The sequence below is a fragment of the Cydia fagiglandana genome, chromosome 19 (assembly GCF_963556715.1).
Source record: "Cydia fagiglandana chromosome 19, ilCydFagi1.1, whole genome shotgun sequence".
Taxonomy (NCBI): domain Eukaryota; kingdom Metazoa; phylum Arthropoda; class Insecta; order Lepidoptera; family Tortricidae; genus Cydia; species Cydia fagiglandana.
In genome coordinates, this window is record NC_085950.1 from 10,379,305 (window position 1) to 10,404,448 (window position 25,144).

General features: G+C 36.0%; 1 protein-coding gene across 4 annotated transcripts in view; it reads right to left on the bottom strand.

The window, feature by feature from the left end:
• The window catches only part of LOC134673729 (A disintegrin and metalloproteinase with thrombospondin motifs like), a 222,305-nt gene that overhangs the window by 194,932 nt on the left and 2,229 nt on the right, over positions 1 to 25,144 (bottom strand). For 3 of the 4 annotated variants that reach the window (XM_063531733.1, XM_063531730.1, XM_063531731.1), the window contains exon 1: positions 893 to 966. The exons of the other annotated variant lie outside the window; for it this stretch is intronic. In XM_063531733.1, the coding sequence (XP_063387803.1) occupies positions 893 to 906 (14 nt within the window). In that variant the 5' untranslated portion in view covers positions 907 to 966. Of the gene's footprint in view, positions 1 to 892; positions 967 to 25,144 lie in introns of those variants that run through there. 4 annotated transcript variants of the gene reach the window in all.

Sequence of the window (25,144 nt, forward strand, 5' to 3'; positions counted from 1 at the left end):
TCAGATGGCAGTCGCTTTCGTTTAAAGTGCCTACGCCATGTCACGGGATTAGTTGCCAAGCGGACCCCAGGCTTCCATGAGCCGTGGCAAAAATGCCGGGATAACGCGAGGAAGAGAGTCAATATTTGGCGTAGAGTGGAGTCGATTGCTATGCTATTTTGGAGCTTAGTCAGATGTCTATAGTTATTCTAGTTCATTGAACATAATAAGATACCAAGAAACAATAAAAAGAAGTTACGACTGCCGCAATCAAAAAACATATGTCAATCAATAAATCACTTATACTTAAAATACATTACCGATTTTTGTAAACACATTTACACCCATTGCAATAAGAACTAAAGTCGACTAACTTATAAGAGGTGCGAAAAACATATCGGTAAAATGTCCGTTATGACTGAAAAAACAGTGTGTAATGTGTATTTTGTGTATGTCATTGCACTTGCTATGTTTAATCGAAAGTCATTGAATCCTTCTAACGGATATTTATGTTAGTTGTCCCAAGACAATCAATCGCGGCTGTCAAACAGACCTTTTTTCATTTAAAATAAGTCTTTGGCAAACAATTCATTTTTGGTACAAGCTTTTATCGCTGACTGTACTTTTCCTTCCACATGTAACTAATATTCATCGATAGAATTCTAAAAACCCCAAACACAGGTTGTGTTGTTTCATCACTGAGTTCCTATGACCACCTGCTGTCTCTATCATCAGATCAGCTCGATGGTATCATAATATTCATAATATGGCACTGTCACCCGACTTAAATATGTATGCAAATTTTCATCTTCATCGGAAACCGGGAAGTGGGTCTTTAACTTGCAAGATTTGACCCGTACTAACATACATAGGTAGGTACATTGCAAATTAATAAAAAGTTTGTAACAAATACCTGACTAAATACATTTCCAGAAAGCTCTATGTTGGTTTCTGACTGCAACTTACCTGTAATGTCAAACAAATCAATTAGTACATAAGTATTATACATTCATCAACTTGACCAACGATCATTAAATTGTCTATTAAATATGCTAGTAACATTGACGTATAATATCTAAAGACTGGCCTTACGGGCAATAAGAATGGGGAATGAATGGGGCCAGTACAGCGGTGTGACACCGCCGCTACAACGCGATTGGTTGATTAGTTCGCATCACGCGCGCGATTAGTTGATGAGTTCACGTCACGCGCGCCATTGGTCGCAACTATGTAGTTGCGTTAATGGGCCCACTGGGCCTGTCAGTTGTTCGCAACTGTCAAAATTTTGTTCTGACTGACAGGCCGATACCGTCCGGCGGACTGTTAATCAGTGGGCTCCTATGCTGCACGATTGGCTCGAATTCGTGAGTGACACCGCTGAACTAGTACCATTTTTAGTACCCGTAAGGCCAGTCCTTAGATATAATACGTCAATGGCTAGTAACCTATAAAACTAATATTCTACATACAAAATATCTCAAGAATGTTCTATAGTTTACATTCTAGACATTAAAGGACCCTTATAATTATACTTAATGAATGTCTTTATTAAATAAACATGTCAATAAAAAATGATATTCACACCTAAAACTATTTGTGTTTGTGCTGTCATATCATATTCATAGATCTATTAATTTAATAACGTTGTTCGTGACAAATATTGATTTTAGCATTAACGATTATTTAAATTTTGCAAATATGAATAAATTAATTTATCGTCGCGTATAATGAGCGATTTCGATCAGGATGAAATCGACACAAATATGATATCTTGTACAAACGGTAACACTCTTCACTGTCCATCGGTGGACCTTATGCCTTTGGTAATAAGGTTTACGAACTGTCAGTTAAACAGTGTGGGCGGTGGTACTTAATTTAAAATATCTATGAATAATTAGTAGTAGTAGTAGTAGTAAACTCTTTATTGTACAAAAAGACATTAAAAATAACATACAATTAGTAAGAAGTACAAAGGCGGACTTATCCCTTAAGAAATCCTCCTGCTTATCCTTATCCTTTATATAAGAAAATGATCAATAGGTTTAAATTACTGTGCTAGCGCCCTTTCAAATAATCTGGTACAATATGAGACCATCCGATCCGACGTGATAAAAAATAGGAAGGTTATATGTTTGACCTAATGTTACCTATGTCCATCTCTATGTTTTCACCTAGCTACAAAACGTCTGAACCGATTTCAAATAATGTTCGCAAGCGACATTGCTCTCGTATAGGTAGTCAAATTGTTAAAAAATTAAGATGACAGTGTTTCAGCAAAAAAATTTAGGTACTAAATAAAAATTAACTATTTATGATGTCGAATCAATTTAAAATGTACTTAATTATAAAAATATGTAAATGCAATATTTATGTCATCATCATCATCATAACTTAAAACTTTTGCTTTTGTAGGTGGAGTAATCGCCAATCATTTCTTTCTTGTGCCAGTCTTTTAATTTCCTCATTACGACGCATTTTATTTTTATTTGGTTGTGATAAATTATTGTAGGTCTTTCTTCTTCTCTTGTCTTTTCAATTCTGATATTTGTGTAAGTATATATGTAATTAAAAAAACCGTAGAATGATTTAAGTTTACTTTACTTTTAATTTATACGAATTATTTTTAAACACTACGCCTATGGATACCTATAGATACATTACATTACTCATATGAATACCTACTTAATGTTATTTACCAAAACCAGAGGCCAATGCTCTTCCAAAACAGTTATAATGTGACGTTAATGCAATACTGAAGTACGTAATGTACCAACACTTAGCTTTTGAAAGGGAAATTGGTACCGTTAATAGTTTTCTTAGCAGCTAAAGCTAGCAGCAAAAAATGCCTTATTCATAAGTATTAGTCGAAAACGTGTACTGATGGACACACATACTCAAGAATCTCTACGATCACCTGTAATGATCTGTTACTCTTCGAAAATATGTGACACGCTCTTATGGGTCTACAAATAAGATCGTGTCGGATACTTTTTTAATTATTTTATTACACAAGTAATAAGGCCGTTTACACACACGTCTGCGTGGTCATTGAGCAACACAGGATTAGTTTATAATGTTTATATTGATTGATACACACGAATGTTGCTAACTATAGAAATGCAAAGAAATTGGTATAAGAGTCCGTCTAAGTATAACTTGGAGCAACATGGCAACAATAAATTGTAGTAGCATCTCTATACACGGTGGTTAAAAAATAACTGCATTCCCCTTTTCAGTACGGATATGATGGTCAATCTTGTCTACGTGACGGTGTCCGTCACTTTCTAGCCCACGGTGTTAAAAAGTGACAGTTATTTTATCACGTGGATAAAGATGGATAAAGCCATCCATAATACGCCGGCAGGGGGATTTTGGGATTATACTGAGCAACTTTTACTATGGAGCCAACCCCGAAATCGCAATAAAAAAAATCCCTCACGTGAATGGACCAGCCAAAATGTGTGAAACAGCGAAATTTTTTTTGGGTGGGTCGGTCCCATAGTAAAAGTTGCTTAGTATAATCCCGAAACCTCCCTGGCAACGGGAATGCAGTTATTTTTAGCCACCTTGTGGACGCCATACTTTCGTAGAAATTTTCACTGCCTAACTTGCTCTGCCAAATCTCAGCAGACATAGATAGACTCTAGAAGAGATATAAAACTAAATCCCACACAAACAATTATGGATACGTATTAAAGTTTTGTTTGGAATCTATTTAACGTTCTAAACCAACCTACACAATAAACCTACGTTTCAGCTATTTCAGACGAATCTTGTGGTTTTTGGTTTCATATGCGCAATACTAAGCCAAATGCGCGGCCAAACCGCAACGCAACGCAACTGTGTGGACGGTCCTTTACCGAGTAAGAGCGTTTCAGCGGCCAGGCCGTCGGGTCACGCGAAGAAGCTCCCAATTGCAAAACTTGAAAAGGTTACACTGTGGTTACACTTATGTAACGGCCATTGACGTAAGCGCAGGTTTTGGCATTTAGACTTATGTTTATTTGCGCTGTAATTCAGTTTGCAACATAACGGTGAAATAAATGTTGTAAACAAACATGATAAATTATCTGAAATTATTTCCTGATTTCTCCATCTTTCCGGTTGCATATACTATTGTTGTCTTAGGGCCCGATTCGGATTTTGAACTAGACATCCATTAGATATCTTTTAGACATCACCCAGATATGATAACGATATGTTTAAGATCTAACCTGTCAAATTTGACATTTGCGCGATTCTGGAAATACCCTTGAACGATTTCCACAGGATATGACTTAGAGATTCAATTCACATCTAATAGATATCTTACTTTATCTAACGTAAAAGTGACATAGGTTGCCCGAATTGCGCTGCAAAAGAGAACTAGTTGATATCTAAACTATAACGTATCTAGAATGGATCTAGTATCGTCTCTTGTGAATATCTCGAAGTTCGAATACGGCAGTTAGTCAATTGACGATCTGGCATTTTAATACTTGTTTTAGAAAGTAATGTTGTTGACACAATGTGTAATATATATTCAATTGGCAGATCTTAAGGTGATGTTCGTATCGTAACTGCAGTGGCCTCACTGTTGCAATAGTACTGCGGTAGCGTTGCTGTCGCCGCTATACTCGTATCTGTCGATCCTCGATAAAATGAGTAATGATTTGAATGCTTAGTTAGAGCATTTCGTAACTGGAGATGTCATCGCTGTCATTTTCTTTACGAAATAGTCTGTCGATTTTTGCGGGGGAGGGGACGTCAAATGTATTGCTATTTCTACATGATTTGTACGTAACGTAAAAATAGCCATGTCAGTCCATAAAAAAGTTTGCACAATTGTGCAAGTTTTTCGGCAGGGGGGTAAGCTCTTAAAGGCGACTCCAGGTATTAAATGCTCTAAGTTTGAATGTCATAATCGCTACAGTAATGCGATGGCGAACGTCACTCATTTCATCAACGAAATTGTCAGCATGACTATAGCATGAGTTTTTTTTTTCTTTTAATATACTTTATTCATGTAGGCCTAGCAACAAGCTCTTTATGAATCGTAATTAATCTTAATCTAATTATCAGAGCAATTTATTGATGTTAATATTATTCCATAATAAAATTGGTTTATTATACATATCAAATTTAATTCTAAGAATTTCACAAAAGGATCGACATACATTAAAAAAAAAATTATAAAAAAAATACTAGTCTAGAATTTCTAGAATAAAATCTAAATGTCAAAAAAAAACCATAAGTTTCGTTCTCTCATACTAGCCAGTCTGATGAGAATCATTTTACGACCTTTTACGAACACAATCGAAGACAAAGTGCCAGAGAAGGTATGATCCGTGACATATTCCAGCAAGATTAATGATTTTGCGCAATCGTATTAAATGTTAAGTCCGCTTTTATAGGTTGACATAAGTGACCATTCGCTGATGAGTGGCAATTGAACTTTGAAGGGATAATCTTTGTAATTTTATGATGCTTTAAGTAGGGCATGAGGCAGTGTATTGGCTCATATTAAAGATCAATTGATTGTATAATATGTGTAAAATCTATCTCGCCAATATGAATATACACTAACATCAGAATCAAATTTTAATCGTGTTATAAACTGAAATAAACGTCACATTATACTAATAAAAGGTGACCAAGGCCTCAAGTGCCCCAGGGTGGAAACGAACCAGCGTCCTCTGCTATCGCGGCAGGTACCTGTGCCATTCGGCCACCGGGTCACAGGGGCATAGGTCGAATTTTTCCAAGTATGCACTTCTTGTTGAAGGCTTATGTCGCCCCCTAGGCACCCCTAAGCCTAGATATTTAATATTATTTTCTGAAAATAATTTTAATTTGATCTAATACTTCTAACAGTTTGATCATGATATTTAGATATCCTACAACCCGAACGTAGATATTCCACGTCTGGATTGACTTATAAGACAAAATTCTCTTTGAATTTGAATTTTGAACATAAGTATATGTTAATTGTGTGTTTTCTTCAATTCAGTTCAACAGTTTTGTGTGTGTTGTCTATTCATTTAGTTCAGTATTTTTTAAACCTATTCTTTGCATAAATATTTAATTATTTACACATCGATATAAGAATCCGGTACATCCTAACCTTGTTACTTAACCTTTCTTATGTACAGTAAATTGTTTACATACATACATACATACATACATACATTTACACCCGTAAGTCCGTATACCTAAAATCCAATTAGTAATAAACCCGTACTTAAAATCCAGCCTCGATTCGCACGAAAACGTATCAACTTTTAAACCAGATTACAATATCATTGATATAACTAGACCCCAAAACCCTTAACGAGTCTACGTATACAGAGATCAACCTTACATTGGTTTACCGTGCCATCTTCGACATTGACCGAATATGAACCTTATAGTGACTACATAAGGTCTACCTATGGTCAGTTCTGTTGCTATTAGTGTTGTGAATGATAAAGATGAAAGGACAGCCTTCACCTCTCACCTCTACGATTGCACATTCTATATTTAATTCTAATCGCTCATGGAACGTTGGCGTAGCTAACGCTTAACTGAACCAGTATAAGTGCGCTGCCTATTAATATGGATGTAGAGGTCAGGATAGGCTGGTCAGTGAAAGGTTCTGGGATTGTATAAGATTGTGATCGGATGGGAACATTGTAAAGTGAATCTTCCATATGCGCTCGATTGGTCGTAATATTCTTTTTAATCGATCAGGGGTCGGCAAATCGGGGTTCATTTGTAAATAGCTGTTTTTTGAAAGATTAAAAAAACATTGAAGAAATTAAAAATGTGACTCTGCGCGCTGTAAATCTCGTGAACATAGATGAGCGATTTCCAAAAAAAGTGTACATTTCATTCATGTCTTCAAAATATTGACTTCTTGGGCTCATTTTACTCCAAATCATTTGTACATTCACAGCTCATACATGAAAAAATGTGTCCCAAAATTTTATATGAAAAAATGTTTTTCCAGTGCGTCACGTTCACATACAAATAAAAAAAAATCATACAAGAATGTGACGATCTGGAAAGGAAATCTTTGGACACAGTTTTTCATATACAAATAACGACACTTATAACTTGGTTGACTAATAATATACCTTAGTGCTTTGAATTAAGGTTTACGAATGGTTGATTTACAGATACCGTCGGTATGACCGGTTCTAAACCAAACAGAGCTGAGGTAATATTGAGTTAGAACTAATTTGCACCTAAAATCTCATGTTTGGGGTTATTTTTATGATATAGGAGGCAAACGAGCAGACGAATCGGCTGATGGTAAGAGATTACCGTAGCCCATAGACACCCAGGGGGGTTGTAAGTGCGTTGCCGGCTTGAGATAGGAGTACACTCTCGTTTTAAAGAACTTTGCTCGGAAAACATACAAAAACTCAAAAAAATACTTTTTTCCCAGAGATAAGACCTAGAGCGATTTATCACCCCCGAAAACCCCCATATAGCAAATTTCATCGAAATCGTTAGAGCCGTTTCCGAAATCCACGAAATATATATATATATATAAATAAATATAAATGATATCATTAGGTATTATCTTTAAAAAATTGCTCGTTTAAAGATAATACCTAATGATATCATTTACACTATGTAGGTACATAGGGTAGGTTACCCTACCTACCTATAAAGATGTGTCAATTATATTTTGTTTTATTTTTTATTGTTTTCAAAACTATACTAATGTTGTCCCTCATTAAGAATTTACATAATGAACTGTTAATAAAATGTATAATAACTTGTTACACACAACAGCCCTGCAAAATGCCCGTACTGTTTTATCTACTGTGCTTTCACTTTCGCTCGCATTGCGCAAGCGCAGATCGGTCGAGTTATTGCTCTTAGATAACCTAACTGGGATTAAGCACAATAAATAGATCTGCATAAACATCTTACGCATACATTAATAAATAAGTTTTTGGCAAAAATTTCATTTTTGATACAAGCTTTTATCGCTGACTGTAATTCTAAAAACCCCTAACACAATTAGGTTGCGTTGTTTCATCACAGAGTTCCTATGGCCACCTCCTGTCTCCATCATCAGATCAGCTCGATGGTACCATAATATTGAATTGTCATCCGATTTATACATGTATGCAAAATTTCAGCTCAATCGGAAACCGGGAAGTGGATCAAATTTAACTTGCAAGATTTGATTACACACAGACAGACAGACAGACAGACAGACAACGGTCAGGTGAAACTAAATAAAAGCTTGTAAATATGTGTCTCTAAGGGTGTCCGTAATATTGGCGCGTCCGCTCTACACGGTGGCTAAAAAATTACTGCATTCTCGTTGCTACGGAAGTATTTTGATTATACTGAGCCACTTTTACTATGAGACCAACCCCGAAATCCCAAAAAATTAATTTACCCTTCCATAGAAAATGGACCAGCCAATATATTGTATAATATATATTCGCCAATATATTCCCTGCCTACTATCCAGTGATACATATGCACTGTTAGTGCTTGGTAAATGTAGCCTCACGGAAATGGAGATGGATAGGAGATACTATTCGAAGAGGGGAAACAAATAACGCAACCATCGCTTTCGGCTGGAAACCGCCGGACGGAAGCCATGGATGGCCTCGGGCGCCCTGTTGTCCTGTACACTCTTGACAGCGGTCTGTCACAAATGACCTACGAGCGGTCGGGTTGAGCTGGAGCGAGGCTAGAGCGGTCGCTGAAGACAGGAAGGCGTGGCGCGAGCTTGTGAAGGCCCTTTGCACCTCTGGGGTGCCTTAGGACAACAACGACAACAAATGTAGCCTAAAAATACATGGGTAAACCGTAACATAAGCTTAATGTTAGTATGACTCACGACTATTTAATTTCAATTAAGTAAAGAAAAGGATCGAGACCTGGACATAACATCAACAGAATCTCGTAAATATTATTATATTTTTTGTAATGCGTATTGTGGTATTTGTGGTCCCAATGACAAATCAATATCACACCAAGATTACAATAACCTTGCCAGAAACAAAAAAACTGTTTGCCAATATGGCGGTTTACCGTTAAACTGTGGAAACATGCATCAACTAAGGTGATCGAACTGTACTCAATATTTTAGCTTTTATTTTATACTATTAGTAAGGCTTTTTATTAGAGATGCAACGGATAGTTGTTTGGCCGGATTGCGGATATTTGGCCTGACCATCGGCCGAAAATCCCGTATCCGGCCGCCGAATATTCGGCCAGCGGAACTATACCTACATTTCGGTTTAACAGGTGCGCATTCTGCAGGTTTGACCTGTTTCCTAGTGAACGTTCGCGCGGACGCATTTCTAGGTTCGAAATGAGTGCGCGTGCAAGTCAGTGGAATGTTTTAATTGTTTTAAAATAATTATCAAGTATGATTATGATCAAGACTGTTTCTTAAATCTAATTAGTTTACTCCGAAATTAACCAATTTTACTATCCGGTATCCGGCCGGATATTAAAATTATGGCCGAATAGGCCGGATACCGGATAGTAACCGAATATCGGTGCATCACTTTTTATCTATCAACTACTTCAAAACTATAGTCTCATCCGGAAGAAATCATGTAACTGGGCATGCTTGTATGTTAGAAACTAATTCCTAGCAACGTACTTCACAGACATATATTGTAGAGAATTTAATGGGGAATATATTGTTCATTGGCAGTTTTATTGTAACTTCAACCCTTTTTGTAATAACAATGAAAAACATATCCTAGGGGAAACATACCTTTGAAAAGTTGTTACCACTTATATTTTGTTTCTTTACCTACATGCATGCCTAGTTTCATGCTTTCTTATGGTTGGAACTCTTTCAACTTAAAAGCCGGACTATATCATAAAGCAACACTAATCATACAAAACACAATGTTAAGAAAGGCCCCCTAACAAGCTAATTTACCTAATTATAATATTAGCAATAAAGATCTGTTAGAGAAACATAATATGCTGCTTAAATTAATAATTTCAATAAATTTTGAAGGCAAATCGCACAAACATTTTTACCTACTGTACTACATTCTACTGTTGCACAATGGTTCTTAATACAAAAGCAATATAATTGGTTTTGTATCAATCGACTTTTGTGTTATGATTGGTTATATGCCTATGCCTAGTTATTTTTCACCACACCAGCTCAGAAAGGCTTACTTTGCACTTCAAAAACTAATAGCAAAGTTGCATTTTATTCACATGTGAGGCAAAGTAATCAAATGCAAATTTTGAGTTATTTTCTTATGTTTGCTGGTAGAATTGACTTTTAAATGATGAATTTTGATGATAAATATTTAACATTCATTTGGATTTGATTTGGTTTGATTTTGTATGATATTTTCATTTGCTTCGGGTTGGTGTAGTGAAAAATTTTGTGTTTCACTCCTGGGCAAATTTTGTTTAACCCTCGTGCTTTGAAACCCTCGCAACGCTCAAGATTCCATTATTCGAACCACTCGCTACGCTCGTGGTTCAATTACGGAATCTTTCGCTTGCTCGGGTATCAATATTAGCACGAGCGGTTAAACAACAACTTTGCCCCCTTGTAAAACAAATAACTATTTCCATTATGTAGAATTTATGTTAAAGTAAATCCAACGAATTATTTATTAAATTGTAGACTAGCCCTATGTAATTAAATCGTATTTACTTTGAATATTTTAAGCGCCACTTGCCATTTTTTAATAGACAGAAGTATACATATTTGTTTTCTTCAAATTATCGGTAATAAAACAATATTTTTGTCATTTGAAAGTCATTCCAGAATTTTTATAAAATATTCATAGTTTAAGTTGTTAAAAATGTGAAATTTTTACGTGGAAAATCTCGCAGGTTTCTTAATTATTTTCACAACGAATCTCTTTCTATAATAAAAACTTTGATTATGTCTTAATTGTGGGTATTTAGTTCTAAGACAACTTACCAATATTAAACGCCTTGGTAAGGCAGGATATAGACAGAGAACATCAATAATTTGTACCACCTTCGTAAACCCAACCCATGCAATAAATATTTTTTGATTTTTGATTTCGATTAAAACCAAGAATATCACATTGCTAATCCGCGAAAAGATAACGTGCTAGTCAATCAGTACTAACCCAGTGTAGTAATCAGTGGTTTTTGGTTTTAATTAATATGGATTTCTGCAAAGTAACGCCTGATTCTATTCACTTTTTGTTTTTTTTTTATTTTACTTAATTCATTCACATATTACTTCGTCAGCAGTACTAAACGTTCAATATTGAAGGACATGTTTTTCGCAAAACAGCATAAGTAATAGATTAATAAAGAATTAAGATAAATAACACAATATAAGGAAGTAAGCTTTTAACAATGAGGATGACATCAACGTTAATATAAATACTTAAGCTGTCGGTCCATCTATCACCGTAGATCTAGCATAAACAATGATATTTAATGGAACAAAATAATTCATTATTTTTTTACCTGACAAACTGCCGTATTCGAACTTCATTCACAAGAGACGACACGCAGTAGATCCATTCCAGATACGTTATAGTTTAGATATCAACTAGTTCTCTTTTGCAGCGCAATTCGGGCAACCAATGTCACTTTTACGTTAGATAGAGTAGATATATATTAGATGTGAATTGGATCTCTAAGTCATACCCTCTGGAAATCGTTCAAGAGTATCTCCAGAATCGCGCAAATGTCAAATTTGACAGGTTAGATCTTAAACATATCGTTATCGTATCTTGGTGATGTCTAAAAGATATCTAATAGATGTATATTTCAAAATCCAAATCGGGCCCAAAGGAGGCATTAGCCATTAAGGCTTTTATCTGATGGAGAAGGGCAAAGTTGTCGTAGTAGATAAACGAAAGATAGATAACGAATAAATATAAATCATTTATTCGTTTGCCACAATACGATATTGTGGCACAAAATGTGGTAAGCAAAAAAAAGAATCAAGAGCTAAAAAAGGAGAATAAATAAAATTTCAAGATGACATGTACTGGGACCGCGTCGAGCGTTTACCTTATTAAGGTGACAGTCCATTTCCAACGACAGCTGACAATGACAACGACGCGTTCAGTACCGGGAGTGCAGCTACGGTTAGAAATGGAATGTTACCATTACGCTTCACTCTTTCGGGCTCAGCACTGATAATTCTGCTAGGACCTAGAACCCACATGACGAGCAGATTATGAACCTGGTGGTGGTGAGGTTATATTATCCCCCTAAGTCCCTGCGTACAATTTTTTGTACATATTCCAAAACCTATTTTGAACTTTTATTGCGCAACAAATGGTTCCAATTTCAAAAACAAAACAATTACTGGGTCGCAGGAGGACTGGTTTACATAAACTGCGCGCGCATGAGAATATCCATAGGGCCTACCGCGAACCACGTTCGAAGTGTTGCCCTGTCTCACTTAGATACGTACAAATTTCTAAGTGCGACAGAGAGGCAACACGTGGAACGTGATTCACGGGAGGCTCTCTGGCCCTTAAATCTACAAGATTAACAGCCATGTTTGAGGCTATCGTGTATGCAAATGCGTGGACCAATATCGACGAGTTACCGCATACTTGGGGCACTTACAGCTGCACTGACATTTCTTTGACATTATCTACACGTGTATTTATCAAACAGTACACAGTAATTACATGTAATTTGTACAATGACGTATTAGTATCTTATATTATACCGGGTGCGGCCTGTAACACGAGCAAATAATTAAAACATAGATTGTACTCCTCAAACGGTGACACTTTTGTTCAACAACTTTTAAAAATTATGAAGTATGTTGACTCCCTATTTTTCATACAAAATAAATATTATCTTCAATGGACGCCATCGCCACGCCATATCATTGTGATTGACGTTGCTTGTCACGCCTAAAACATAACAAAATTCGCAATACATTGCGTCTTAGAATAAACTTTAATGTGTATTAAAAATCAAACCGCAAGTTATTTTTAAAAGTCGCTGAACAAATGTTGGTCAGTATGAGGAGTACCGTAAAATGGGGTGAGTTGGCTGAAATTTGACTTTCAAACCTCTATAAAATTTTATTTTTACATGTGAAAACTGAATGGTGTATATAATAAGTGGTTCGGACGTTTGTATTTTAGTTTGTATTTTATTTTGGGTAGTTCCATTTCATAACTTTGACGATAAAGAGGAAATCCCACCTCACCCCGTAGTGCCTCGTATTTGGGGTGAGAGGGTTTTTCATACAAAGGTGATTTTGGAAGATTGTTGGATCGTTTTTTTTTTATTATGCGTATTACTATAGCTCCATTTTAAATTGGAATACATTATTTTTGTAGCAGTAGCCTTAAAATCGCTTCTCACCCCACTCTCAAACCTTCTCTCCCCATTCATAACCCACCTCTCCCCGCGAAACCTACTCACCCCGTTTTACGGTACAGTCTACAGTTTAATTTTTTGCTCGTATTACATGCCACACCCGGTATAATATACCTATGTTTATGACTGGTACTAGTTTTCGTTGCTAGAAATTGAAGCGAGTAGAAGTTTTACATAACTACATATTTACTTTCTTTGTACCGTCAAGGAATTTAAATTCCGACCCATTTCGTACTTTGTCACAGTGACAACCAATATGAAAGCCGCTAGAGACCTCATACGGTTGTCACTGTGACAAAGTACGAAATGGGTCGGAATTTAAATTCCTTGACTGTACCTACACTCTTTTTTCTTTGCACATATAAAATTTTTTGTTCATGCTAAGTTTCATGAAATTAAAGGATCTGGTTTTAAGATAAGAGGGTAACTTCCATTGTGATTGCTTTTGTGATTTCCATTGGTTTGTGTCTTGTGTGACTCATAACAATTTAACAGCTGTAACATACCCATATAATGTAACATCATCATCATCATCTCAGCCATAATACGTCCACTGCTGAACGTGAACATAGGCCTCCCCCTTGGACCTCCGTACGTGCCGGTTGGAAGCGACCCGCATCCAGCGTCTTCCGGCTTAACAAGGTCGTCTGTCCATCTTGTGGGTGGACGTCCTACGCTGCGCTTGCTAGTCCGTGGTCTCCACTTGAGCACTTTTCGACCCCTAATAATGTAATGTATGTGCATAATGTAACAGAATGTAGGTAACTTAGTTTTAAGGCTACTTAATTATGTGTGACTCGTCGTACCTAGTTCCAATGGATGTAATACAGTCAAACTAGTTTTTCCCGACCTTCTTATAAATTCATTTGCTTGCACTATTGCGCCCAAAACGTCATGACTTCTTAAAAAACTTACATGACATACGTCGTTTTGATAATAAAATAATGACAGGCCATTATTATCATAGTCTCAAGTGCTAAAGTCACCGTAATGACTTTGACGAAACCGCAATGCCACAGAAAACAGAAAGCAGTATCCCAATCTTCATAGACAAATCGACTCATATAGAGACAATATTATGTTGTGTTGGAGGTCAAGATTTTGGGCTCATTATGGGCTATCGCGCCAAAGTATGTAGTAAGTAAGTATATAGAGTCAGACCATGCTAATACTGCATGTCATTTGCAATGACAATGTGTAGGGATGTCATAATTCATGATCTTTAGAAATATGACGTTTATTTAGACTCTTTCGTCGTGCGCGTGCCGCGGCCGCTGCTGGAAACCATCGCGGGCGCGGACTTCTGGCCGAAGGGTGTGGTGTTTCGGCGGTTCTGTGGGAATCTGCCAAATCCTACACCGGAACATGCGACACAACTGAAAACCGCCGTGTCGCCGAAATAATTTTAGCTTGTAAGACTTTACTTATTGTATGTTAGTTTGTAAGGTATGTATCTATGGGCCTTAGTTGCCTGGTGATAATCTGATAATAAATGATATTTGATTTTGATTTGATTACAGGGACAAAATATGTATGTAAAAATAAAGAAGCTGGTGTCTAGTTAAACTTCTGACACTAACTTTCCTGTGACAGTGCCCTTTGCTTTCGTAATGATCTGAATCTCGCAAGACGCTTTATTACCTTTGTGGGCGAAAACTGTTGCAAAGTTCATGACTTTTACTGCAATTTATGACGATACGCTTCAGATTTTGAAATCTGTTCAGCTGATTCGTGCGGAGCCTCGGTAGCTTAGTGGAACCGTTGCTTGTCGTTAAAAAAAATATTGTCTGTAAAGACGGTTTACGGACGATAATTCTGCGTGATAATGTCATAAGAAAACATGGAGTTCTGTCCACAAAGTTACCATGGAGATCTGTCCACAACGTGACACTTTTTCGTGCTACCGGTGTTCATCGATTTATAAGACGTTATCACGTAAAAAGTGCGAGTCTAAATTGATTTGTTGTATTTTTCTCAAATTCTATTTAACTCCGCTTCAAATATATTTCAAAATATCTGATTAACATTACAGTGACAACTCTACATTAGCGATTTAACATGACATATGTCAGATCAGTAATTTTGATAAGCTTGTAACCTAATTGCGTTGTGTGAATGTCGGTTAGTTTATTAAATTTGATAACGGATAGTTAATATCAATTAAGTGACATTTTGTTCCGGTTATTTCATTTAGAATAACAACTGAGTGATTAGGTTTTTTAGGGTTCCGTAGCCAAATGGCAAAAAACAAAACCCTTATGGATTCGTCATGTCTGTCTGTCTGTCTGTCCGTGTATGTCACAGCCACTTTTTTCCGAAACTATAAGAACTATACTGTTGAAACTTGGTAAGTAGATGTATTCTGTGAACCGCATTAAGATTTTCACACAAAAATAGAAAAAAAAAACAATAAATTTTGGGGGTTCCCCATACTTAGAACTGAAACTCAAATTTTTTTTCATCAAACCCATACGTGTGGGGTATCTATGGATAGTTCTTTAAAAATGATATTGAGGTTTCTAATATTATTTTTTTCTAAACTGAACAGTTTGCGCAAGAGACACTTCCAAAGTGGTAAAAAGTGTGCCCCCCCCCCCCCCCAGTAATTTCCAAAATAAAAGAATGATAAAACTAAAAAAAATATATGATGTACATTACCATGCAAACTTCCACTGAAAATTGGTTTGAACGAGATCTAGTCAATAGTTTTTTTTAATACAACACATAAATCGTAAACCACAATTTTACTTGCTGCTACGGAACCCTTCATGAGCGAGTCCGACTCGCACTTGGCCGCTTTTTTTTTAAGTTGATTTAGATTGAGGTCAGAGGTTTAGGGTTAGAGCTGGCTTTGCTTTATCGCAATTCGGGCAACCAATGTCACTTTTACGTTAGATAGAGTAAGATATCTATTAGATGTGAATTGGATCTCTAAGTCATATCCTGTGGAAATCGGTCCAGAGTATCTCCAGAATCGTGCAAATGTCAAATTTGACAGGTTAGATCTTAAACATATCGTTATCGTATCTTGGTGATGTCTAAAAGATATCTAATAGATGTCTATTTCAAAATCCGAATCGGGCCCAGTGACGACTGAAGTATCATCTTCATTTAATATAACTTACATCTATAAACTGGATCTATCAAGGAAGTAATGCATCCACTGATTAATACCGATTATCATTAGCACGTGCTGACGCGACATTTAATTATCAAACCAATATTTATGTGGGGCAATATGTTTGAACTGACTTGAAGATGAGTCACGTATTTGAGAGCTAGAATCATCGATTTTGTGGTCTATTTATCTTATTAATTGTAAATAACTTGAATGACGTATATATAAAAACTAACTAATTGATTAAATAAAACTAAATTTAAAGTAATAACTACTAAATAAAACCAAAATATGTTTAATAATTAGTCCCCTTTGGATTGCGAAATGTATGACATGCCGGTAAGAAATAAAAATTAGGTATTTACTTTGAGGGCATTAATATGCGTCCTAAACTCCTTTACTGTCAAAAACATAAGATAAATTACCTTTTGCCTGCTATTATTTGATGATTATTGGAAAAAACCCCAATTAAGTACAAGCCCATAGTTATAAAATTTACGTTTTTTTCTTTTTCATTGCAGCTGCTCGGTCAAGGGTATTTCTCTGCTTAAAAACATTGAGCAAAATGCGATTTGATTATGGTATCTTTCGCTTGGGCAGGGCTTAAAATAAGCACATGCAATAAATATCGAACTTTGCTCTCGTGATACACAAATAACCATTTTTGTAAAATAGTTTCAAACATATATTTTTTAGTGTTCCGTGCAAAACTTTGTTCACGAAACATTTATGGGATCACTTCGGTCTCGCAAATCAACTATTTCTTGTTTCATTTCGAACTGCGAAAACTGCAACCATTTTGGTAAAAAATGGAAAGCCGAAAGGCTTATTGTGTATAATATTAAATGTATAATTGGTTGCTTGGACTAGGTGCTAAATTAATATTTGAACAAGAGCTAATCGTACTTGCGCACAAAGGGTTCCGTTCATAAAAGTAAACTAAACTATTTATGTCGTGCCTTATTGAATACGTATCGTGCCTTATTAAGATAAGTAGGTATGTAATTCTTTAAGTTTGGCAGGGTATAGTGAACATTATCATAATTGCATACGAATTTACAAAATTAAGTAAATAATTATTTAATGAATAGAACAAATGGGTATGGGTATAACCGATATGACCATAATTTTTCTTTATTCTATTTTGTAGATTATAAATTTTTGGGTACAATCCGGGGTCTTTATAGCACGGTAAAATTAAATAAAAAGAAACTACGTACATGTGTGGCAGCCAAATGTGTGAAGTTTAAAAAAAGTTGGCAATAATTTCAAAAAAACCTTCCAAAAAATATCACAGGAATTGGAAAAAGTTCGGAAAATTTGAGAACATTTCAAGGTCTCTCCGTGTGAAAAGTTACGCTAATCTGAAAACTTTTCGTCATTATACGAATAACAGGCACGGAACCAGGCGTGGCTCACTCGGCGATTTCGTCGCTTTGTAACAGGTAGCTACAAGTACATCCGTTCCACACAAATTTTGGTGGTTAGCCATAAGCCGCGCGTGGCGCTATCGCCACCTAGCGGCCATATCTGTCCTGATCGTAACAGACGCGTTTTGTTAGTGAGTGAGTCTTCTGTACCTAGTAACTATTATTTATTCTGTGACGGAACCCCAAAAATGTGCAAATTCAGGTTAGAGCATTGGCAAAAACACGAGTTGCGCGCGCAGCAGAGCGTTGGAAGTGCGCAACCGAGTTGGGAAACGGTGGAAGCCGAGCGTTTACCGCTTACCAGTCTTACTATGACGACGGACACATGTTCGTTACTTAGTGGAGTTTCAGAAAAAAACCGGACAAGTGCGAGTCGGACTCGCCCACCGAGGGTTCCGTACTTTTTAGTATTTGTTGTTATAGCGGCAACAGAAATACATCATCTGTAAAAAATTCAACTGCCTAGCTATCACGGTTCATGAGTTACAGCCTGGTGACAGACAGACAGACGGACAGCGGAGTCTTAGTAATAACTTAATAAGGTCCCGTTTTACCCTTTGGGTATTTAAGTAACTATTTTCTTACTAAATTTTATCTACATCTGTTTAGCGGTTAAAAGGTAACAGATATATAGACAGTCACTTTCGCATTCATAATTATTATTTTTAGTAGGGATTTCGGTCGCCTCAACGTCATTGACGTCATCAGTTGCCTTAAAAAAGTCTTAAAACAATAAAATTCTAGCCCGGATCCTATTTCTCCATTATATTTGCGAAGATATGAGAAAATAACCTTTAAATAAGTTCAAAGGTTGTTTTTGTCACCCGTCAGTCAGGTTTCTACCCGGTTCGGGTGTGAGGCGGTTTTCACACTGGCGCCTCATCTGACGTATCAGGCCTTGTAGCCAAGATGCAAATCGCTTACGCTTCGTAGCGATCGAAACGCAACTGTCACTGTCACACTAATATGGAAGAGTGATAGAGAGACATAATGCTTTTCGTTGTCGAAGCGATAGCGATTGTAACCTTGGCTAGGCCGGCTGTATCATCCAATATGTGGCCTCTTATTGAACGAGCGAAGCGATCTGGCTCAATATGAGAGATGTTATACAGAGTGGCAAAATATAAATGCATTCCCGTGGCCAGGGAGGTTTTAGAATTATTATGAGCAATTTTTACTATGGAACCAACCCCGAAATGGCGAAAAAAAATTTGGCTGTTTCATACATATTGGTTGGTTTTTTTTATGGGAAGGGTATTTTTTTTTCGCGATTCCGGGGATGATCCCATAGTAAAAGTTTCTCAGTATAATCCCAAAACCTCCCTGGTAACGGGAAAGCAGTTATTTTTTAGCCACCGTGTATATTTGGTTGTTCTTCACCACAGGTCATAATTTTTAACCGATTTTTTTTGACCATTCATATTTTGGATATTTTAATTACGAAGCTATGATATTATGATATCTAAAAACACCTGATATGGCCATTTACCCATTTAGTTACATACTTATATGTAGGTATTACGGATTTTTAGTTGTTATTCGTGATAATGATATATCACAGTGGAAATAAAACAGCATGTGGAATTAGTTACATTAGTCAGGTGTTTTATAATTGTAGATGAGCGAATTATTTGCCATCAATATTCAAATATTCTTAATATTTTATTTCATACGTCACTAATTTGCCTATTTGTGAAGTAGCACCCAGAGAGACTTTTAACAAAAATAAACGAATGATTTTTTGCCAAAAGAATATTGATTTTTTTTTTAATATACTTACGTACATTTTTTATTAATATCCATAGTTTTTTCTTTATTGCTGCTGCACCACCTTTAATACTTAAATATTTTAATATTATCTATACCAAAATCACATGATCCATACTTGATTAATAATTAACTTATTTAATAATGAATCAGCTTGCGAATTGCTACTTAAATAGTGATCACCTATTGAACTATATACCTACATGTAACTGTTAAATATTCATATGCTTAACCACATACATGTTTCTTTATATCTATCGCTACATCGAACTATTTTATTACCCTATTTAAATATGAACACCTGCCGATACTTTTATTTATTATGATTAAAGTTTAAATCCCTAAAAGTCAAATACACGTGGAGTTGATATCAATTATAACGATGTAAGTACCTACCTGTTATCGTTGTAAAACTATCGATTTCGATATCATTGTTTAGGTACAATTGTTTAAAATGTTATAAGTTTATTCAAATAACCTTCTCTGTTTGGCTGTAGAACCAAATTTTCAAAAGCAAAAGACATATTATAAAAAGTTTAGTATTGACAAGTTTAAACCCTAAAAAGGCTAAAACTCAGCTAACTTATACAAGACAAGTGCGAGTCGTACTCGCCCACCGAGGGTATCGTACTTTTTAGTATTTGTTGTTCTAGGTGTCACACCATCTATCTAGCTATCGCGGCTCATGAGATACAGCCTGGTGACAGACAGCCGGACGGACAGAGGTGGTTGTTTGACGGACAGAACTTGTGGGGTGATTTTTAGGGTTCCGTACCAAAAGGGTTCTTAAATAGCCTCCTGAGACAAATGTTAGACCTATAGCAACTTTTTTACTACCGAGTCATGTGTCATGATTGACGCCAATCCGACTTGATTCTAAATTCAAACCCATCTTAAAATCATAGACCGCCACTTACGTAATCCGTATCACTAGACGAAATGCTTGCGAAAACATCTGACTGTCGCACGTTTTTTGCCATTCGGACGAAAAGAGGCGTAAGTAAACTGCGTGTAGAGTCGTATTTACATAGTAAAGAAGGAAAAAAATATTTTGAGGACACTCAGGAAGATGAATCATCCTTTTGTTGAAAAAAATGGTCACCCTAAATCAAATCTGATTACCCCACTTTGTATAAAACAGCCAACTTTTTTTCGTAATTTTGGTGGTTGGTTCTAAAATAGGTACTACAGATTGATTTTGCGGATTATACAATTAGCTAAAAGTTGATAAACACCCTAAAATCACTATATTTGTTCAGGCCGAAACTCATATGTTGAATCGTCGTGTTTTGTCTTAATCGTAACATAGACAAGCAATTCTTATAGTATCTACGTATATAATTATTAGTCTGTCTGTTTTAATAAGTATTACTTACATATAACTTCATTCATTTCTCCAAACAATGTTTAATCACGCAATATGCACATTCACCTGAAATTACGTACCCATTATGGCCACAAAAAGTGACCATACTTTAGTCTTATTGCCATGAGCATAAAGTTCAAGTTTGCTCAATGAAGTGTTGCTTTTAGTACACGCCCTAACAGTTCCTGCTAATTTGCTTAATAGAGCAGTGAATCGTTGCTACTTGCTTGACTTATTAATGAGTGTAATTAGCGAATTCCTTTTGGTCCAGAACACACAGACAGACAGACATAGGACAGCAAAACAAAACAACCAAGAATTGAAGAATAAATCAAGAGTGAACAGGTACCTTCTGGGCGAGCTCGCTCCATCTTAGGCCACGTCTACGCCTCGGCTAGTCTGTGGCCATGAGTAAGCCCATTCATAATAAAAAAAAATATATGTTGCCAAAAACAAACCATTGATAATCTTTGGTAATTTCTGTTTGATAAAAAAGAGACAAAATTTACCACAGCTTTTGTAAGAGGTAGCTAAGTTTTATAAATTTATATATTTATACTTGAGGTAAAGAAAATCATCAAGAACTTTCCGAATAAATACACGAGCGGAATAGATGAAATCCCCAGCGTCCTAATTAAAGCCTGCAGTGACGAACTAGCACCACCTATTACGACACTCATAAACCAGTCTTTTGATAACTGTTGTTTCCCGGACAAACTGAAAATTGCAATTGTCAAGCCAATACTTAAAAAAGGGGGGAAACAAAATAACCTCTCAGACTACAGACCAATAGCCCTCCTACCCACACTCTCTAAAATATATGAAAAATGCATGGCCGACCGTATTTACTCTTTCTTAGAGAAATTTCAACTTCTAGACAAAAATCAGTTTGGCTTCCGTAAGAAACACTCCACCACATTAGCTGTATACAACTATATTCAAAACATACTAGATTGTCTCAAAAATAGAAATTACGCTATCGGGTTAATGTTGGACATGTCAAAAGCTTACGACAGAGTCTCGCATCCAATCTTATTAAATAAGCTGTACGCAATTGGTATCCGCGGAAACGCTTACAATTGGATTAAATCTTACCTGAAAGATAGAAAACAGTGCGTGGAAATTAAACACCTCCAGGAAGACTCCGGACAACTACTGCAAACGTCGCGATCAAAAACGGTGACTGTCAACAGCTCCATCCCACAGGGAAGCGTCTTGGGATGTGTGCTATTTTTAGTGTACATTAATGACCTCCCTAAGATTACCAACCAAAAGTGTGTACTATTCGCTGACGACATTTCGCTGCTGTTTAGCCATCCCAATAACTCTAACAATTTCACCGTCATTAAAGAAACATTTAGTAGATTCTCCGAATGGCTACAAGACCATAACCTAATAATAAATACGAATAAAACACACATAATACAATTTAGACCATACCAAAAAAGTTCTATCGACTTAAAACCACTGCTACAGGAGATCAAAATCAACGAAAAGACAGACGCCACCTTACTCGGATTCACAATCGATTCACACCTTGACTGGAAAAATCATGTAGCCAAAGTCAAAACGAAACTATCCTCTTTCCTCTTTGCATTAAGCATACTAAAGGCCAACACTCATATAGAATGTGCTCTCTCTGCTTATCACGCATACGCCCAAGCTTGGTTACGCTATGGTGTCATGCTATGGGGAAATAGCACTGACGCACATGACATATTTTTAATGCAGAAAAAATGTATCCGCATACTTGCAAACATACCACAAATCGTTAGCTGCAAACCACACTACATAAACTTCAAAATTTTAACTTTACCCTCTTTATATATCCTAGAAATAGCCACTTTTGTCAGAAACAACCTCCATTTATTTAAATTCTATAATAGCGTTCGTCGGAATGATAAACTCATCCCGCCAGAACCGATACTAAATATATACAAAAAAGGCCCATATTACAGCTCAATAATAATATATAACCAAATACCGATAAATATACGAAATATCACAACCAACAACTTATTTTCTACAAAGTTAAAAACGCTTTTAATTCAGAAAGCATACTACTCTGTTGCAGAGTTCCTGGAAGATCAACATCTATAATGGCAAAATTGTTATCGCCCCATTGCATTAGTTTTAAGAACTACCTAGCTTTAAGAACTATTTTTAAGAATACGTGCTATGCCCTGTCAGGGTCCATGTGACACTTCAATAATCTGTAACAACATATGTACCATGGTTGGCAATAAACGATTATGATATGATATGAAAGTGTAGAAGAACAGATTTTTAGCGATTGAAAATAATTTATTATTTTATTACTTAACATATAGGTACCAAAATGAAAAAAAAAAATTTTTTACAAGGAATAGATACAATAAGTAGGTGAGTACTCAATTTAGATATATAATCACCGAGTTTTGCTCATGGTCAATTAAATGCTATATACTTAGGTATAAGAAATCAAAATTAGTTCGTGCAAAAATTGAAGTCGTTTATTGTTTTTCCTGAAATAAATACAAAAATTCCGAAACACGAAAACCTAGCTGGTATGTTTCTCTACGTAATAAGTATTCTAGTTTGTTAATTTTATGGTTAAATTTAAAATTATTTTAGAAGCAACACATAGAACCTTCTACTACTAAATAATACACCTATCACGTGTATGACATAAAACCTCAAGTGTATACCAGTATTCTCCTTTACGAGATTTTTCTATTAAATGCTAATACGCTAATGAATCTTATTAGAATAACATTTATGTTAAAAAAATGTCGCTCTTCGGTCGTAAAACTGTAAAAAGTTGTTTGAGCCGGTATCCGTTTCGCTCACCTTGGTTTCAACTGTCGAATATATCTTGCAATTTTACTATTTTGTTGGCGATGTGTTTTGCAAAATGTGTTGATATCATAATGGCCCCTACTTGTAGGCTAGTCGATACTCGATAGTATCTACGCTAAGCAGGAGGTCTCAGGTTCGAATTCTGGTAAGATAATTTGTAAGTGTGTTTATCAGATAATTATAGCTATTTATCATAATCATAATCATTTATTTCTCGCAATCCATGGTATTACAGATCATCCTAATTTCATTTTCCTGAGTTATGGATGTTATCTATGTATTTAAATATTTATCGGTGATATATACCGGGTGTAGCTCACGAGCAAATAATTAAAACATAGATTGTACTCAACACACTGATTTAAACTTTCACGATTATTAAACATTATGAAAGTCCCGTTATTAAGTCCCGTTGTGCAGTTTGATAGATTGTACTCCTCAAACGATGACACTTTTGTTCAACAACGTTTAAAAAATATGAAGTATTTAGAGTCCCTATTTTTCATACAAAATAAATATTATCTTCAATGGACGCCATCGCCACGCCATTCATTTGTGATTCTTAAACATAACAAAATTCGCAATACATTGCGACTTAGAATACACTTTAAAGTGTATTAAAAATAAATCCACAAGTTATTTTCAAAAGTTGCTGAACAAATGTTGGTCAGTATGAGGAGTACAGCCTACAGTTAAATTTTTTGCTCATATTACAGGCCACAGACTGTACCTATATCGCCGTGTAGTACCCACAACACAAGCCTTATTAAGCTTATAGTGGGTCTAGGTTGATTTATGTAATATTGTCCCATAATATTTAATAATGTACATATCCAAAAAGACGAAATTCATGAGATTTCTTCCAGGCAACTTTAGAACATATTAATGAATATTTTTATGAGTGTTTTCACCCATAATTGTACGAACATAAACTTGCAGTGCTATATGTCGTATCCTAGATAGCAAGTGAAGCATTGGAACCTAACGTCTGACCGCCCGTCATGGTCTACATTTATATGTCGGCAGCCGATCGTAAGATCAGTCAGATCGTAATGTTCCTGTGTAATCTTTTGACGATAGTCACATTAAACCAATATATAGGCAGGATATGTTCGTTAGGTTCCTTCAGATGCCCGAAGGGCAAACTGCCCAGAAATAGGAGCCCCGCGTAGCGGGGCTCCGTCGACTCAGGGAACGAGTCAAAGATTTTCACGTTTCACGATATGCCTAGGAATTTCACGATATGCCTGATCTTACGATCGGCCGCCGACATATATACTGACTGTAACTCCAGCTATATTGGGATTATACAAATCATTTTACCAT